This window comes from Lemur catta, chromosome 1, assembly GCF_020740605.2.
Source record: "Lemur catta isolate mLemCat1 chromosome 1, mLemCat1.pri, whole genome shotgun sequence".
NCBI classification, from domain to species: Eukaryota; Metazoa; Chordata; class Mammalia; order Primates; family Lemuridae; genus Lemur; species Lemur catta.
In genome coordinates, this window is record NC_059128.1 from 210830756 (window position 1) to 210850952 (window position 20197).

Genomic DNA, 20197 nt, shown 5'->3' on the forward strand with positions numbered 1-20197 from the left:
ATGGGGCCAGCCCTGTCCATGTGTCTGTAGGTGAGCAGTAGATTTGGAGTCACCTTCTCCTCTGCCTGAGTCACTGGCCCCAAAAAACAGGGTCCAGAGTGATCTGACTCATGTGGCTGCCAGGACTGTTTGGATCTAGTTTGCTTAGCGCTAGTTAAGGAAGCACTCTACTAACCAGCTCGTGTGTGTTCTGTGGACTATTCTCTCTCGGCAACAGGGCCTTAAACTTTTTTCATAGATAGGACCAAGTCTCCTATTCCGTCTCAACCAGCCACTCACGTCAGAGAAATAGTCTATAGATCACGTGAATGGTTTTTAATGAAGACCTTCCCTGCAATATCACATTTGAACTTTAACTTCCATCATCCAACTTTTTTTTTTTTACCAGAGTGACAAAAAGAAAAAAAAAATAGGGAAGACACTAAATAGACTTCACTATCTGTTCCCCTGATTCCTAACAGTCCTGCCCTTTCTCAGGTTGCTGAATCTCTTCACCTTGGTTTCCTCCTCCATAAAGTGAGGGCATTAATATTTGTCCTGCATGCTCTGTGGGTCAAAATAAAATGAGATGCTGTGTGGGAAGAAGACCTTTTGTAAAGTTTAAGGCAGTTTTCCTTTCGGATTCTCTCTCCTACCCTTCAGCCTGAATCTATTCCTTCCTCAAATGGGCAGTAGGACTGTCTTCTGTTTTTTGCAAAGCCTTTCTCAGCAGAGCTGCCCAGCTGCAGGGGCTGAGAGCACATCAAATGGTCCCACTTACAGTACAGGAGGAAGAAACAGAGCTCCCATGCTGAAGCATATATTGAGTTTCTAGCACTTGTTAGGTGACTCTCTGCTTACTGGGTTCCAAGCTAAACTCACTCCAGAAGACCTGGAATCTTCTCTCTTACCAGTTTTCAGCAACGAAGTCTTGGTCAAATTACTTAATGTGTCTGAGCCTCATTTTAAAAATGTGATAATACTTGTCTCACTGTGTTGTTGTATCAAATGAAGACGTCATGGTCGACAGTCCAAGCAGATGGCTTTTTCTCATCCCATTTTATGTTCTCTCCCTTCTGTTTACCTTTCTAAACCTCTGTGCCTCAGCTTGCTTCTCCATGTAAAGGGGTTAATAATCTTTGGCCTACTTAGCGCACAGGGTTGCTGTGTGACTTTGGAATGAAGGCTGTGGTAGGGCTTTGGAACGGTGAAGTGCAGCGTAAATACCTGTACGAGGTTATTCTCGGGCTTGCTGACTTCACGCTGGTGAGTTGTGTGCTGGTCCTCACAGGCCTAGAAGGTCCCTTAACACAGCTGCTCTTCCCTGCTCCTCCTGAGGCCCTGGGTACTCAAACATCTCCCTGCCAGGCTCTGCAGTCTCTGTACACCTGTCACCCCCATGGCTTGCCCCTTCTGTCTCTCTCAGTCCCTCGCTGGATCACAAGGCACAGGACCATCCACCCGCTATTCTCTGGACACAGAAATGGTGCCTGCCCCCATGCGGGGGGGTGTCAGAAGCTGCCCATCACATGACACCCGCACCCCCACCCCCCAGCTTACCCTCATGAATACATGCTAAAAAGACTCATTATGGGAGATAAGGAAAACAGGAAGTGCTTCTGAAAGCTCCCAACAACCCACCCTGTGAACAACCCCACCCCCTCCAGAGGCCACCAGTGTCTTTAGCAACAAGGCCACCAGCCCCCTCTGCGGTTGAGGAAGAGCTGCTGTGTCTCAGACCCAGAGGGGACTGTTGGGCCTGCAGCCGGGAGGCAGGCCAGAGGCAGGGGAGCTGAGCTGCTGTACTCTGGGCACAATTTCAAGGCCAGCTGCAGGGAGAACAAGCAGTCGCTGTGCGCCTGCAGCTGGCCGCGGTTAGGCCAGGGCTGTCCCTCACTTGTGGTATATTTAAAGAGACCCCACCAGACGACCGTGCCAAGAGGAAAAATGCACACGTATCTGTCAGCCACACTCAGTCCCCTGCCAAGGCCTCTCCTCCTTCAGCCGCAGTGCCCAGGCGGGGTATTTATGTGTAAATAGAGGAGGGCCGGCTCCTCACCCTCTCCCAGGTGTAGATGGCTGCAGCCACTGGCCATGTACCACCTGGAAACACGGGGCTCCTGGGCCTCTCTGCCCTCTGACCAAGCTGGCGGAAAGTTCAGGGGATTAGCCGGTGCCTCCCACCCTGGTGTCAGTAACCCAGCAACCGAAGGGGAGAGGCGGGCAGATGAGTCAAATAGAGCTGCGGTGCAGAACCTCTGGCTTGGTGTTTTGTTTGTGAAAACTCCCTGCGAGTGAGCAGGCAGCACAGGCTCCCTTCCTGCAGGCGGTGCGGGGGTTTCCCACCGGGCAGGCCACGTGCTCCTCAGGGGGCCGCCAGGCCCCGCCGGCCTGCTTGTGGAGGCAGAGCTGCGGGCCAGGAAGACCCGTCCTGGCGGAACTCTCTGGCTGCCTCATTCACTTGCTTTTCTCAAGTGCAAATAAGACTACAAGCCTGCATCCCACAGGAAGGCCAGGCTGGGAGCTAAGAACGCTGTGCAAGAGAACCGATGGGCCCGAAGTTTCACAGAGTGGAGACAGAGCCGTGTGCGTAGAAGTTTGGACCAGAGACCAAGGAGAGGTCCCCACAGAGATCAGGGAGAGGACATCGGGAGAGCAGAGGTGGAATGAGGGGGTGGGAAGTGGGCAGCTTATCAACCAGGGGAGGGGAGCTGACAGGCAGACTGTCTAAGACAGGCTGCTACAAGTGCAGAAAAGTTAGTAAAACACAAGTGCACCAACATGATCAGCTACATAATTTGTGGGGCCTGGTTCAGAATGAAAATGCAGGGCTCTTTGTTAAAGAAATTACCAAGAAATTCAAGACAGTGACTGAAGAACATTAAACCGAGGGCCTTTCTGAGCACAGGGACCTCTGTGGCCCTATAGGTTACACACCCACAGAGCTGACCCTGGGTGCCTATGAGTCAGTGCCTTGAAGCATCTGTGAAAACCGAGGCAGGTGAACTGGGGGGATGTCTGGTCACCTTTGGCCTCAACCCCCATACTCCCTACCCCTGCTGCCCTGTGGCCACCAGTTCCCAGACTTTTACCAGGTTTGGGACATTGACTGTACCCCAACACCAGCCCCTCTCCCTGTGCTAGGCTGTGGTGAGAGGGGGGCTGAGGGCTGGAATGGACTGTGGCTCTGGGTCTTCTGGGCCTCCCTGGTCCAGAGCACCAAGGACGCTCTGGATGGACCCGCAAACGTGGGCCCAACACATGGAGCCCTCTGAGTGAGGTGTGGAGGTGTTTGGGAACAGGATGGAGAAACAACATCGGGATCACCTCTTAAGGACCCAAGAGGACATGTCCTCCAGGTGTGTGACAGTCCAGGAGCAGAACCAAGGTCCAAACAGCCTTCTTCCCGGTTGGGAACTTACCTCCAACTCTATGTGGTCATTGAGTTTCTTGCAGGTGGCTGCAAAGGTCTCCGAGGTGCCAAACTCAAAGTACCACAGCTTGTTCTTCATCCTGGACCGTGAAGCAGAGAGATGGCTCAATACTCTGTACTTGAAATGGTCATATAAAACAGCTGTGTAATTTGGATTGGGAGGCCCAAGCCCTCAGCATCCCTCAGTCTTACATTTCCAGCACTTGTTGATCAAGGAATAGAAATTTTTACCAACCGTTCTTGCTAGGAACTTAAAGAAAATCCACTCATTTCTTAGACATCATGGCAACTCTGGTTGATCTGCCAACTGCTCTCTGAACTTCCTGGTCAGAGCAGGGGAAAGGTTTGCCTGCCTATGTATCTGCATTAAGGAAAGAGTTCCATGAAAAGTCAAACCAGAGGTGGAAAATATGGATAGTATGCTCTGGCCACAGTGCTTTTGCTAATACAGAGGGACTTCAGGCAGAGCCCTGTTTGGGCTATGGTTGAGGTATGTAGGGAAGATCATATAACCTTTTGGGACTTGAAGGTTGCACAGTCTTAGGACAGAGGAGGGATAGCCCCAGCTGAAATGCATGCTGCCTTGTATCCTCTGATTGGGAGAAGTACTGTGGACAGAGTTAGACACAGATTTGCAGGTAAGTTGGAAAGAGAAGAAAAAAAGGTGAGTTGTTTGGTGGCAATAATTACCCTCCCTCTTCCTCAAATGTGTTTGGTTAGGCCTTGACAATCCTTCATTTAACGATAGGCCTTGTCATGTGTGCTTCAGAGTAAGAGTTCACCACTTGGAGCTTTAAAATTTTTCAACATTTTACTTTAGGAGAAAACAAACAAACAAACAATGGGGTTCCCATCTAGCTGGGGCTTTGCAAAGTCAGATGGTATGTCCTGACACTTGGTGGTTTTGATCAGATGGTCTCACCAGGAAGTGTTTCTGAAGGTATTCCATCCCTTCCACCCCAACTGTCACCCCATTATCAGGGCTGGCTGAGACAGGGGACACCTGTCCAGTTTACTAGGTGACAGATTTTCCTAAGGAAGGATTAAACAAAATCACATTCTTCTTGGCACTCGGGAGAGAGGAAGCCACCTTGTATCTTGCTAATCCTCTCTCTTTAGATTTGTAGACCAAGGGGAAAGGAATGTTCTTTAGAGAGAAGACGGCTCTCATTTCTTCCTGGTATTCCTTAGGCCATGGCAGGTAACCCTTCAGAATAACAGACAGAACTCTTTTTCTCTGCATTTCCCCGAGAATCTACCTAGACCTTGAAGATGAGACTGTGTTCTTCCATTGTGTGATGATTCCTGAGATCTAGTTCACTGGGAAGTAGCTTTTCTAACATTTACTATGCATGAAAAGAAATGATAAATGGTGAAGGAAATTAGAGTAAGCAAGGTCTAGGGAATTATGCCTCATGAAAAAAGTTAGAACTTTAAACAGACCAGTGCTTCTTAACCAGTGTGCTGCAGCACAGGTCGGCCTCAGATACCAATTTCCTTAGTCTTCAGAGTGGGCTGGGGCGGGGCAGGCTGAGCCCCAGTACCACACCAGGCATTCCCATCTGTACTCCCAGCGCACCAGACAGATGTTTTTGTTTCCTATGCATGCCATGATATTTGTTCTACATCACCAGTTCTCTGTACGCACAGTAATGTGCATATATAAATCACCTGGGGATTTTGTTAAAATGCAGATTCTGATTCAGTGGTTCAGGGTTGGATCCCAAGATGCCTCATTTTCTAACAAGCTGCTGATGCTGCTGGTCCAGGGATCACACTTGGAGTAATGAGAATCTGCAGACGGCACCTGTGGTTCTCAAACGTTAGTATTCATAAGAATTACCTGGGGAATGTGATTAAAATGTTGCATCCAAGGCTCCCATCTGGAGAGATTCTATGTGATAGTTGTGGGAGAGGGCCCCAAAATGTGCATTTTTATGAGTGTCCAGGTGATCATTATGCAGATGGTCAGCGGACAGGACTTTGAGAAATATTGCTCTAGATCCCAGTGAAATGAAAACCCCAGAAAAGGACAGAACCGGTTAAACCTGAAGGAGAGGATTCTCTAGGGGGAACAGAATGAGGGTCAGTGCCTTTCAATAGCCAATGAAGGATAAAGACCAAGTAACAGGAAAAACACAGATTGTCATAAATGCCAAGGTTGAGAATTCCCTTCCGGCAGCAAGAGCATCTCTGTAGCCAGGAGACTTGCATTGTGATTCCATTTTCAAATATCACTGCTGGTCTGAATCATGACTTTTGAAAGTTATTGCCAGGAGATTTAGAGTTTTAATAAATATTTCCAGAAGACACAGCTATTTTTGCCCACTAGTGCTGCTTCTGATGATCTAATAAGGTTAAGAGGTCGTGGTTAAATCAGTACAGCAGAATAGCTGAGAGGATCAAATGGACTACTCATCCATCACTGGCCGTGTACCCTTTGGCAAGTTAACTGTTTTAAGCCTCAGTTTCCTCATCTGTAAAATAGAAGTAAGAAAAAGATCTGCTTCAGCTGGTCTCAGTGGCTCACGCCTGTAATCCTAGCACTCTGGGAGGCTGAGGCAAGAGGATCGCTTGAGCTCAAGAATTCCAGACCAGCCTGAGCAAGAGCGAGACCCCATCTCTACTAAAAATAGAAAAATAAGGCAGGCGTCATGGTGCACCCCTGTAGTTCCAGCTACTCGGGAGGCTGAGGCAAGAGAATTGCTTAAGCCCAGGATTCTGACATTGCAGTGAGCTACAATGATGCCACTGCACTCTACCCAGGGTGGCAGAGTGACTCTGTCTCAAAAAAAAAAAAAAAAAAAAATCTGCTTCAAAAGGTATTTGAGAAGATTAAATGAGATGATAGCAAAGCACTTCACCTAATGCTTGATGCATAGTAGACTCGCCAAGAATGTTAGCTATTTACTTATTAGCTATTGTTATTTCAGTGTCTTGAGTTGGCATATTTGAATAAAATAGGCAAAAATGACAGATCAGGTTGTATAGCTGTAGACATATATTCATATTTTTCTGGACAAGAAAACCATGTGATCGCATTTGTTAGACCATGTGTCTTGACTTTTGGTTAAAAAAAATGTTCCTCACTTGTCTAGTTTAATAGATTTTTCCATAGTCATAGGCCACACCCTAATCCTTGATTGATTATCTTGACTGGTCGCATGACTGGCCAGAGATGTGATATTGATTGCTAATATGATTCTGAGAAAGTAGATGTTTGGTGTGAGACAAAGTATTTATCAATTCAGCAAACATTCATTGTGCCAGGGACTAGAGGGGCTGTGCTAGGTACAAGAAAGAACAAAACACAGCATTCCATGAGCCAGACACCTGGGAAGGACAGATAGGAAGTAGACCATAGTGCTAAGAGCTAAGCAAGGGGGTATATAGGAGGTGGGATGCCCTGATTCTTAGTGGAGTGAAGGCCAGTTGGAGGAAGCATCTTAGGGTACAATGCCAGAGTTGAGTTCAAAAGGATGAGGAAGGGAAACAGAGAAGGTGGAGGATGACCATTTCAGGCAGAGGAAGAAGCCCAGGCAATGGGACAAGCAAGAGAGAGCATAGCCCTGCTGGAAGGGACATAGAACTCAAGGTGGGGCTTGGTCAGGTAAGGCTGGAGAGGCAGACGGGAGCAAGACCGTGAAGGGTGGGGATGCCATGCTTAGCTGTTTGGGCCTATAGGGGAGTCCTGGACCATCCTTAAGTGGGACTGAGGGTTGGGGGTGGGGTAGTGGCAGTAGTGACCTGATCAGATTTGTGCTATTTAAACATCATTCTGTCCCAGGTGTGGAACATGGATTGGAAGGGGAGGTATAGACTGGAGGCTTGGAGAATAGCTCAGAAGTGGTGTAGAAATCCAGGAGAGAACTGGGAAGGGGCAGAACAAGACTGGTGACAGTAGTATTGGGGGAGAATGGTAGGGGGAAATCACAAGCTAAAATTTAGGACGTAAAATTGACAGGACTGATTAGTTGTGAGGGGTGGGCAAGAAAGAATAGTCAAAGTGACACCCAAGTTTTTGTCTTAGCATGAAAGATGGCAGGTACCATCTCTTGAGAGAGGGGCACAGGGAATCAGTTCTCCAGTGGCAATTTTTGGCCCATCTGCCCGTCCATCCGTCTATCTATCCATCCATCCATCCATTGAACATTCATTGAGCTCTACTATGGGCCGGCCAGGTGCTGAGTGATGAATAAGACATGCATGACCCCAGCCCTCACAGAGCTTATATACTTTCAATAGCTTCACCACGACCCTAACATTCAACCTCTGACCCATAAGAGACGTGGGTTTTAGATGTGCTCAAAATCTAAATGTTTCTATTTCTCCTCTTTTAACTCAGGCACTTTTTGGTTAGAAGTGAATACATTCTATCCCCATGGCCCATTGGTTTTGCGCTAAACATTTTACGTGCACTATCTCCTTCAACTCTCAGAAGTATCCTGGAGGTAGGTACTATTGCTATATGTAAGGAAACCCACAGATTGAAGTGAAGTCCCCTCTGCCTCGTCTTCCTTTTCGTCCTTTTCCTTTACCGTCACCAGCACAGCGCCACATCCATCACCTTTCCAAAGCCTGGGGAAAAGCCTGTGGTCCTGCGACCCTCTACAGTTTGAGGTGGGAGATGCAGCCCCCACTCTCTCTGCCAACCAGAGAGTCCGAATGCAATATTCCTTCTTCTCTTTTGCAGATGTCTCCCCAGCCACTTTACTCTTAGCCCTTGTTGGAGGACTGCTGCTGTGGAATGTGGCACCGGGTTTTTGTCTGTTTCATCTTCTGTGGTATAAGAACGTAGCATTTGGAAGCTGAGGAGCTAGGGCTCGTGCCTGGCTTTGCCTCTCACTGGCCAGGCAAGTTATTTAAGTTTTTTGAAACTTCATTTCTTCTTCTACAAAATGGAAGTATTATGTTTTATGCAACAAAGTTGTGAAGCTTATGTGGCAAATGCAAAACACCAAGCAGGTGTTTAATGCATAATAAGTGCTCAATAGCTGCTCTTCCCTGTTGCTAGGAGACCCAGTCACTGGGAGACTCATTCCCCAACGGCTGCAGGGGTAAGGGCAGGACTAGTGTGGGGGTCTATCCCAGGTGGCCAATATTTTTGGAAGAAAATAAAAATAACAATGTTTCAATGACTGCTGGAATGCTTTTTCTGCATCTCTCTTCCTGAGTTGTCTTTGGCCCACCATTTTTTCTCCCTCTCATAATCACCTTTCAGCTGGAGATGACTAATTCTTAGCCAGTTGTTCTGAGGCTGTTTTCCAATTCCACGAAACTTCTAGGTTCACTGTCAGGCTCTAAACTACCCAGGTGAACCCATGCTCGAGGCAGAAGATCCTTGTCTGTGCTCCAAGGGACTCTCAGCCACAGGGAGAAATGGCAAATAACAGTAGTGACACCATGGATCAACTCTATTTCTGGGTTCCCTTAATTTCTCCCTGGCTTATAAGGAAATAACATCAATTGCACACCAGTTAGTTGAATCTTTTCATTTGACAGATGAGAGAAAAAATGAGACTAACTAAAAATGTTCTTTTATGTTTGTCAGCAATTTAGGGTTGGAATCCATCATCATCCTGACAGCTATGAATAGCCTGTTTTTTAAGGATGTCCACAAGTGAAACCAAGCTGGCTGCTGGGCACTCGCTCCATCGGCCAAGGCAACGTATTTAGCTCCTTCCACCACCTTGAGCTTCTGGTGGCCCTTTTCTGAGAATCAAGGAAGTTTTAAGGGCAATAGACTTTTGAAGTTGTCAAAACATGAAAACATTTCTTTGGGCTTAGAAGTCTACACAGAGAACACTACAGTTATTTCTAGAAATAGAAGCCCTTGAAGTGAAGGTATTCCTCTTTGTGGTTTGGACTTTGATACTCAGGTTCCCTGAGTGGCTCTTGACTCAAATAGTTAGTTAGGCCTTCGGTGTCAGGCAGTGTTAGGTTGGGAGGTCTGGTGAAGCAGATGCTACCCGCATCTGCTTAGTGGAGGCTATGCTGCACCAGTCGGCGGGGTGCTTGCCTTCCAGCCCAGGTATGATACACACCAGCACGTGCCACCACGGAAGTCACTCCACATGCCCAGGCCTCAGTTTCCTCATCTGAAAATGAAGGGCTTGGACCTACTGACTTCTGAGATTTCTCCAGGCTCCTTGGACAACCTGAGATAACACAATACAGAACAGGATGGGAGAACCCATGTGTTCTACAGCTGCCGCCATGCAGGAACGTGGGCCCAAGGATTGCCAGAGATGACATTTTTGAAAGAGAATCCAGAAATATGTATTTTAATGTAAAAATCTACTGATTATTAGAGCTGGCAAGTAATTCAACTTTTTAAGAACATAGGCCAAAACCTACACATCTGGGAAAACTATACCAAGCCAACAGGCCATTTCTGCACATTTAATTATAAATTTTTATAAGGTTCATCTCAATTAAAAAACAAAACAAATGATCTCACTTAATACCATTTTGGGTTTGCTGGGTCATTGGTGGTGTTATTGCTACTGCTACTGAAGATAACAGGGTAGTATCAGGTTATTAAGATAAATAATCTAGCAAATCAAACAGGTATAATAGAAACACAGAAAGGGCAGATGCAACTACAGGTGAATTGTAACTGAGTGATGAATGCTAGTAATAATACTGAGAGTACTTTACCTGTTAACATTTTACATTATTTGAAGCCCAAATGCCTTTAGAAGTTTAGTAATTGTGTTAACCAAAGTTAACATCAAGAGTTTAAAAAAAAAAAAAAAAGCCAAGGCAGGTGGGCTTGGCTCTAAGGCCAGGACGTCAAGTCCTACAAGGGGCCCGTGACTGTTACCTCACAGGTGCTACAGAGGCCATCTGTGTCACCCGCACACTCAGCTGCCATGGCCCGTCAGAGAACTTGTCATCACGTCTAATCCACCCTGCCTGCTGTCCCGTTCTCACTCCTCATCAGAATGGGCACTTGGTGACCCGCAGGCACGGAGCCGTGGATGGAATCATCTTTCCCAAGAGGGGGCAGTGGCCCCTTTGGTTCAAGGGAAAGTGAACACCCAGCAATCAGGAAGGAGGCTTTATAAATAGCTGTTTTTTGTCCTCTGAATGTGACTCTTGTGCCTGCTGTTCCTGCCAACAGATTTGTGTTGGCTTGCTGTGTTTCAGCTTCAAGGGGTAAGGTATTCCCTGGCTCTTTTCCATACTTGGGACAAGACTGGTGTTCACGGCATTCCAAAAAATCTAGGGTGGTGAATGATTGGAGACCAGAGACCAAGAGGGGCAGGCAGAAAAGTGGGGAACAAGAAAGAGCAGGGAGCTCAAGAAGGTGTATAAAGGAAAAAAGGCTGAGGAAGGAGGAGAAACTTGCTTATGTTGTATTTTATTGTATAAATAAGGAAGGAATCCTCTTAAGACCTAGGAAGACACTTCTTTTTTTTTTTTTTTTTTTTTTGAGACAGAGTCTTGCTCCATTGCCCAGGCTAGAGTGCTGTGGTGTCAGCCTGCCTCACAGCAACCTTAAACTCCTGTGCTCAGTTGATCCTTCTGCCTCAACCTCCCGAGTAGCTGGGACTACAGGCATGTGCCACCATGCCTGGCTAATTTTTTCTATATATATTTTTAGTTGTCCATATAATTTCTTTCTATTTTTAGTAGAGATGGGGTCTCGCTCTTGCTCAGGCTGGTCTCGAACTCCTGACCTAGAGCGATCCTCCTGCCTCGGCCTCCCAGAGTGCTAGGATTATAGACATGAGCCACCGCACCCGGCTGGAAGACACTGCTTAAGTCATTTTCATGTGTGAAAAGCTACTTGTAAAATCACAGATCATTCTCAAGGGACCTTTGGACCTTTGGGTTCAGGGATTCCTGGTTCTAAGGAGTCTTCCAAAGTATAAATGGAGTCCATGAATTGCTGTCAGTATTTCTTAATGTAGAATAGTATTTGTTCATTTAGTCATTTGTGCATAGGCTAACTAGTGGGTTAAATTATTTTTTGATGTGGAATGGAAATAAATCAATTACATTGGTTACTGCTTGGTAACCAGAGGCACTGATTAAATGGAAAATGGATGCTGAATAATAAAAATGGGAAAACCAATGATTACTTGTAACAGTGTCATGGTTGGTAAAAATCTATTCAATGTGGCATCCGTGGTGAGGAGTGGTGGGGGATGAATGAAAATAGTGCACTATTTGATAGTGAAAGGGTATTTGCAGAACTACTACTGTATACCAGGTCTGGATGGCGGTTCTCTTCTGAGCCATGGCAGCCTTCTCATGGTACATATTAGGAAACTGAGATCAGTCCTTGGTGATGCAGCTGGGAGGTACAGAGCTGGAATGCAAACCCCAGCTCCTGACTTCCAGTCCGCACCCCTCACCTTTCCACTCTCTCTGGCTCCCGTTGCTGTACCCTAGAGGTGTCTGAGAGAAATAGAAGAATCAACCGAAGTCACAAGAGCTAGTGGCTGCAAAGCTCCGGGTCATTCTCATTCATGCCTGTGGGCTGGGTTCACTCACATCTACCACCCAGGCCACCTGCTTGGCCACAGGATCCCAGCTTGTGTTTGGCTGGCTCTGGTTGCTTGGGACTCTGTGACACTCCATCAGAGTGTCAGTGACTTGGGCCTCCCCATTGGTCTCTGGTCTCCACTCTTACCCCTAAGTCACAAAGAGCCAAACCCACGAGTGTCATGTTTAGAGTAGCCTCTGCACCCCTTCAAGAGTAATTCTGGGCTCCAAAGAATCTACTGCCTCTGAACAGTGGCCCTTCTGTTCCATATAAGACAGTTTGTTTCTGTGGTCTGTGGGCACATTCTCCTTTGATAGGCTCTCCCGAATTCTGTCTGGCACCTGACAATATCTCCTCCTAAGGGCAGGACTCCAAGCGCAAAGCCTGCCAAAGTCTGAAATCAGATCCTTTATCCCTTCCCAGCGCAGCACACGGGGACACACGTGTGCACGTGCAGGCACACACACAGGCCGCACAAAAAGGCTTCTCTGAGACTCATAGTCCACTGTCCCTGAACGTGCTCGCAGACACTGCCTCTCGGAGGCCATGGTGTCCCTCTGAAGTCCCAGAAGCCTGACCAGAGAACGTCCACAGTGCAGGGAGCCCCTCAGGAGAGAATGCTGGGAGGCAGGCAAGGCCGGGCACCATCTTGGAGGGTTTTCCTCTTCCTTTCCTGAGGGCCTGAGTCTCCAGGGTATTTTTCCAGTCAGTATCTGTCCTTGCCAGGAGAAAATAGCTCCCTTCCCTCATCCAAAAAAAAAAGTGGAAGAAGAGAAAAAAAATCCCACAGTTTGGCTGCTTCTTAGCAATCTTTTCTTCCTTGGAAGAGCAATGTGGAAAGAAAATCCCCTTCAGGCTGATTTGGCTGAGGCCGGAGGGCACCGCATGAGCTGGCTCTGGGCAGTTATCAGAGAGCAAAGCCAAACACTGGGACAAAGAGAAATCTCTGCCCAGGGGGAAGGGGAAAGACCACGGGAATGTGTGTGCCTGAGGCTCCGTAGTGACCACCTAGCTGCGCGTTGCCGGCGCTCACGCGTTCATCAGCCTGGGAAGCCGGGAAGCTGGCATCGGTGGGCAGCCGGGGCCAGTTAAGACACAGGCGGGCAAGGCCGGTTTATTAGAACAGGAGCCCTGAAGGCCTAGCGAAGGCATCTGCTTTGCTGGAATCGAACCTCTTGCCAAGAAAGGCTATTTCCTGGGTCCTGATGAACCAAGGCTAACTCGTGGAACTGTCTGGGGGAGCAGAGGCAAAGCCCAGAAGCAGGTCCACAGCCTCACCCCGCTGTAATTGCCAGGTGGGCCCTGAGAGACAGCAGAGCTCCGCCCTCCCTCGCCAGCTCCACCTGCCCCCAGCTGGTGGAAGAATCTCAGTTCCTGCTTTCCAGATGTTTACTGGCTGCCTGAACTACACTGGTGGCTTTATACACAGAAGGTTACCCTCCCTGATGCTCACTCTGCCTCCTGTGGCAGGTACCACAGGGCCACTTTGTAGATGTGTCTGAGACGATTCCTTGGCCAGTGCAATGCTAGACTGGAATGGGACCCGGAGCCCGAGGGGACACAGGCTGATGGAGCTGCTCTCCTCTCTGGCGCCCACGGCCAGCCTTTCGGAACATGAGGCAGTGCTCACTTCATGATAGGTCAGGTTACAAAAGTTCCTTGGTTAAGCCAGTTGTTTGTCACTCTGAGCACATTTCCCCATAGAAACAATGTTATGTTGAGGTTGGGTTCCTAGGCTAACCCACAAGGGCCAATTAACCCATTAGGTACCCAAAATACAAAGTCTAGTTTTGGAGACAGCTTGGAGGAGCAGCAAGAGCTCTTGTTAGAAGTCGGAAAGGCCTGGGTTCAAGGCACCATTCAGTCGTTTACTTGCTATATGCCCTTGAACAAGTCATTTAGTCTTTGTCTCTTAGTTTATTCATCTTTGAATCAGGATAATACTACCTACCTTGCAGGAGTTGTTGGTAATATTAAGAATCTATATGGGTCATATGATATACCCTCAAATAAAGGCTCCAATAGAACTCCCCTTTACCATGTATAAAACTGGCTTTGTGGCCTCATGGATTCTGAGTTCCAACTTGAAAGATAGGCAGCACATCTTTCCCGCTGAATTTGAATTGGGGAATCTTTGCTTTCCTTAACTTCCTGTGAAAGAAACATAGGTATTCTTCAACCCTAGAGTCCCTGGTGGAGAGCCTGAAGTCTGGGCTGGAGTGCGGATTAGGATGGGACTGGGGATGCCAAGGGAAAGTGAGAAGTAGCAGACGTGGGGAAGGTAGCAGAGGGCACACACTGAAGCACGCATCATGTTTTTCTTTTACAACCATAAAACTCCAAGATAGTCTGGTTATTTCCTCCCTAGTTTCCTGTGCCTTCCACACCATCAATCAGTTAGATGCTGTCTAGAATTAAGTCCAGAGTAAGTAGTTCTCTCCTTGTTTTCCCTACCTTTCAAGCCATGAAACTGTTAGCAAGGCAAGTTAAAAATTCATTAGATGGGGCAGATGCTTGGATAAATATCCCCTTCCCTTCCCTATTCCATCTTCTTCCTGTGCCAGTTTTAAAAACCTTAAATAGGAAAGCATCAGCCAGAGCCTCGTTCTGCCTGAGAAGACTGTAGTATACACTGCCAGCAAAATCCTTTCTACTTCGTCCTTTTGAAAATCTCATCCATATGCTCTCCACTTTGCTTCCACTCTGACGTTTGTGACTTCTTTTACTTGAGTATACATTCCTACCACCCGTTGCAGTGACTGCAATTTCTGTGAACTTGTCATCCCCACCTGGCATGGTGTGGTTGTGGGTTCTACTCCACCACACCTCTGTCTGCTCTCGCAGGTCATCACAGGTCATGCGTGTCTCCCCTAATGAGCACAACTCACCCAGTTTGCTCCTCTCCCTGTGCAGTTGGCAAACTTGTCCCAACTGTAGGTGTGGCCCCAGTGTCCCCCCTGCCAGCTCTTCAGGAGAACTGCTTGGCACCACCCTGGCCACACCTCTTATTTCTAGCTTGCACCTGCTGCCCTTCTGTGGGCCGTGATTTTAGAGTTTCATTTGAACACTCTACTTTATCCCCCTTAAATCTCATTTTAAAGCTCTCCCATTTGGTCTTCAAGTCTCTGGCCAAAAATATTCCTCTTGGTTTATGTGATAAGCTCCTGAGTCCTTGCCAGGGGCCTTTCATTCCAGCACTGAAATTCATGGTCCAGAAGAACAGTCGTTCTCAGATCAGCTACAGAACTGCTTTGTGTTCCACATATGTGCCTGTTTCTTCTAAAATTATGACTCATGGCTGAGGAAGAGACCAAAGCGTTGCCTTGGCCCAATGTCCCTTTGCCTTCTACTTAAGACATTAAGAGTCACCAGAGATACTAGCCAGGATTCTTCCAGGTGTGTCATTTGCCCCCATGCCCATAGACAGGTAGGAGAAACAGCCTGTAAGCTGTATGTGCATGTGCATTCCTTTGTGTCTCTAATGCAGGAGTTTTCAACAATGTGAATTCAGTAAAATATTGGTCTCATAAGATGCTCTGGGATGGGGAGATTCTGTGGTCAGGTAAACTTGGGAAACTAAATACTTTATCCTGATTTTGCATGGTCTCAGTAGGTTAAAATCTCTACGATATCATACAGAAAAGAATTATGTTTAACTCGGAATCTTTCAAGTGTATTTGATGATTGACCCTGCCTCTCCATCTTCCTGTGGATTTACTTTTAACATCTAGTGTAATGCACTTGAACCAATGCTACTTACTTTATACATGCTAGAAGAAGACAATCTAGGTAGCTGCCTCTGCAGGCTCATAAAGAGTTGAACTTCATGATAAGTCTGTTAGCTCTTCTGTTCTCCCTTTTGTAGAAGGTCCAGATCTATCCTCCTTGGGCAGAGCCTTATACTTTTAATTTTTTTCCAAACAGGGATTGGGTATTTCTGCTTTACTTCCAGGTTATATCTATTTATGAATCAGACTCTAACTTTGTTTGTGTTCTCTTTGACCTCCCAAGTCCCTTTTCTTCCTGGGTCATTTCTTTTATGACATCTAAGAACACTTTATCAATGCAAATACACTGGCCTTTTAAATTTTCCTCAAGCCCATTCATTCTCTCCTTTGGTAGAAGATCAGTTCACATTCATAAGACCAATAATTAGCAAGAAAAATAAATAATTGACCCCCATCACATCCCTAAGGTTATATTTCCTGGGCATCACCTTGGAGGTCCAAGAATCTTATGGGCCCTGGAAATGTGTTTATTTGGCCTTCACAGTGGTTTTTAAAATTGGAAAATTTTACAGATACACCTGGAGCCCAGCTTCTCTTGAGACATCAGATCTATTAATACTAGGTTGCTTTCCAACCTGGCAACAATAGGCTGGAACTGAGTACTGGCTGCTCCCTTTACACAGGCACATGCTAGAGTCCACACCACTCCCAACAGCCTCCTGTCTGCTCACTTCTCTCATTTACATTAACTCCTGGCCTCTGCAGGCAGTTGGATTTGTGACCTCTCATATAGACCTTTGTAGTTGTTCTCTGGGAATTTTCCTGGAAGCTGCCCTAAAAGTGTCTCCCCCACTTCTTTCCCAGTTGGATCCTTCCTATCCGAGCTGCTGCCTTCTTTGGTCATGAGTCCTAGTATCTGATTTCAAGGGCTGACCAGCTGCAGTAGGGTACGAGCTGAAACTGTTGGCATTTGCAAAGATCATGTGCACAGAAACGAAATGTCATCCAAATCCACCTCTTCTGGGAAAAAATGTTTTCAGTTGCTCAGTGTTTATAAGTTAAGGCACAACCTGGTAGGTATATAAACTATTTTATAATCATGGAACACTGAGAAATGAATTTGTCTTTTAACTACTGGAAAAGTAGCCTAATCTCACGTTTACCTTACCCCTGAACTTACCACTTTGTACAAACAATTATTATTATGAATTTTAAGATTATACTTTCAAGTCTTAATTATTAAGGGGCAAATTATTTAGTTAGTAGATTATTCAGTGCTTCAGATCTCTTCTTTTCTAACCCACTGACTTACTGTTGGCCATTTCATTTTTCTTTAGTGCACTTACTACCAGTTGCAGGGGTGAGAGTGGGGACAGATTATAAATATAAATCATGAACCAGGGCAGCAGCCCAAATCAGAGGGCATCTGTTGTGTTATCTTTACCCCAACACTGCACATATCCACAGAAACCCTGATTATGAGCAGCCGCCATTTCTCTCCCCGTTCAAGTTCAGGGACAAGGTGGTATGGAAGAGAAAAGGGAGAACCTGACTAATTAGAACACTCTGTGCTGACAGCTCCAATAAAACTTTCACCAAGATTAACCTTTTGGGATTTTAATTTATCCAGGACTTTCCCACCACCTCTTACCCTGTGGTAACCCAAAGCTGGAGATTACGGGCACACTTTCTGCTCATTGAGTTCAAAGTCAAGATAGGGTACTTGGCTTGATTGGCACTTTGGAATGCTCTCCAAAAATGCCCACTTTCAAGATTAAAGGGACTCTTCATTCAACAGAATAGAAAACATCTTAGACCGTGAGGAATTTCAATCTAAGTGTAGGTTCAGTAAACATGAATATTCAGTGACTACCTAAGTCCCTGAGGCCTTAGTAATTTGAGGGTTTAAGTACATTCTTGGAATGAGGAGAGCCCCTCTTCCACTGAAGAGCATTAGAAGATTGGGAAAATGACTTCTTAGTAAAATGTGAAGTGGTAAGCACCACCCTGCCCCCCCAATTTAAATACTGCTATAATCTTCAAAGTAGAGGTCTATAATCTTCAAAGTCGAGATGTGATGACTCCCCCTTAAAAGGGGTTTTATAGAGGGGATGCTTATACTGGGAAGGATGTTGAAATCTAAAGTCCTATCCAAAGCTAAGATTCTATAAGTTATTATTAAATAGGAATGATAACATCATCCATTTAAATTAGATATTCTACAATGTATTCTCATATATACTGCTGCATGTTCTTTTTACAAATCCCTGTAGTAATCAATAGCATCATACCAGTACCTGAAAAACTTCAAATCCATTTATTTATTTATTCTAATTCTCATGGGCACCTTGTGAGATACTTGTGATTTCCATTTTACGCACCGGGACATTAAGACTCAGAGGAGTGAGTAGCTGTTCCAATGGCACACAGTAAGTAGGAGGCAGAGCGGGGGCTGAAACTCAGCTCTTCTGCTACTGAATGCGATGAGACACAGGGATTCATATCTACCTTTTACATTAGCGCGATACGACCTGACATGGCAGGCTTGTAAAGCCGTTTGCCCAGGGTTTCTTGAGAGATAATTTACTTATATCATTGAAGAGAGTTGCTGCATTTCCTGATAAGTATGGTGAAAGGCTGCTTTCAAAATTTCCTTAGGCCAAATATTATAGTAAGTGTATTCATTTTTTTTTAGGAAATGTTGATTTAAATAAAGAATTAATTACTTGAGTCTTTTTTGAGGCCATCTATTACCTTTTAGCCTTGCTTTCCAATTTCTTCTTCTTTATTTTATTTTATTTTTTAAATTGAGATGGGGTCTCACTATGTCACCCAGGCTGGTCTAGAACTCCTGGGCTCAAGTGATCCTCCCACCTCAGCTTCTTGAGTAGCTGGGACTATAGGCGTGTGCCACCATGCCTGACTCAATTTCTTAATAAAAAAGTGTGCAATTATGAACAGTTTAAAGCAAATATGTAGGAATGAATATGCTAATCATATCAGGTCTAAACATAAATATAAACTTTGTTGTATCACAAAAATACCCTTATCAAAAGGATAATAATTGTCCAAAGTTCTAATTAGTAAAGTATGCTAGAAGGCTAATCAACTTTGACATTCCTTTCTCTGCATCTAAAAACAAATAAACAAAAAAGGCATGTTAAACTAAGTTTAAAAGCCACCTAAGCTGACTTCTGCATGAGTGCATCGGCAATTGCAGTGGTGAGGAAGAAAGAATGACACAAGGATTTTTTTTTCCAATATGCATTTCTACTTCTACAACCAAATAGCACACTTTAAAGTTCAGGGTTTGTAAGAAAGCTTTGTTGTTAGTTTCCATAGTGTTTTTCTGCCCTGATATACCAAGTCCCCCATGTTGGTTCCCCTCATCTGTCTCCTGATATCCCTCTTCTTTCTGTCTCCCCTTGGGGTTTACCTATTTTTGTTCCTGGGGTCTCTGCCTGACCTAACACCCTGTACTATTTTAACACTTTGGCAACGTTCAGTATTTTAAGGTCCCAGTGTTTCTAAGAGCCCTGAAATTTTTGCTCTGGAAATACTGTGAAAGGTAAGTCATTCCTTCATTAATCTATTCAAAAAACATTTATTGATGGAGTACCCTCACTGTCCACTCACCTGCCTACAGGACAAAGCACAAACTCCTGTGCAGACTGCCAAGATCTTGCCGCGGCTGCCCCCACCTGCCTTTCCACCTCACCTTGGAGCCTCTTGCCTGTCCCCTCTTGTCTCACACTTCTGCCTTTTGCCCAGGCTGCTTCCCTCCTCCTAGCATGTCCCAGATTCCTTCTTTCCTTGGTGAATTCTCAAATGTTGCCTTCTTTCTGAAGTCTAATCCCACTTTCTCAGTTAGGTGTTCTCACAACACCCCCATTATTTATGCTTCCTTGTTAAAACAAAGTTACCATATTATATTATATTTCCTTCTTTAGTCAAGCTTTGGGGAAGGCCTGATGTTATGGGTTGAATTGTGTCCCCTGTCCCCCTCCCCCGAAAGATACATTGAAGTCCTAACTTTATGTACCTGTGGATGTGACCTTACTTGGAAATGTAACTTGAGTAATCAAGTTAAAAGGAGGTTATACTGGATTAGGGTGGGTCCATCCTTACAAGAAGATGGAAATTTGGACAGACAGACCCAGGGCGATATAGGGAGAATGCCATGTGGTGACAAAGGCGAAGATTGGAGTGATACATCCGCAAACCCAGGAATGCCAAGGGTTGCTTGCAACCACGAGAAGCAAGGAGAGAGGCAGGAACTCATTCTCTCTCAGAGCCTAGGGAGGGAACCAATCCCACTGGCGCCTTTCAGTCTGTGGCCTTTAGAACTGTGAGAGAATAAATTTCTGTTTTTCTAAACCAGCCAGTTGTGCTAATTTGTTACGGTAGCCCTGGGACACTGGTACAGTTGTTGATACCTTCTGTATGTGTTCATCTTCCCTGCTAGACTCATGGACTGCTCAAAAGTAGGGGCTGTAAGATCCATCCATCAATCTTGTGCCAACACAAAATAGATGCTCAACACATTTTGGCTGAAGGAAC

General features: G+C 45.8%; 1 protein-coding gene across 1 annotated transcript in view; it reads right to left on the reverse strand.

Moving 5' to 3' along the window:
• The window catches only part of DGKG (diacylglycerol kinase gamma), a 147584-nt gene that overhangs the window by 49760 nt on the left and 77627 nt on the right, over positions 1 to 20197 (reverse strand). The window contains exon 20 of the mRNA XM_045539865.1: positions 3402 to 3492. Within this exon, the coding sequence (XP_045395821.1) occupies positions 3402 to 3492 (91 nt within the window). The remainder of the gene's footprint in view (positions 1 to 3401; positions 3493 to 20197) is intronic.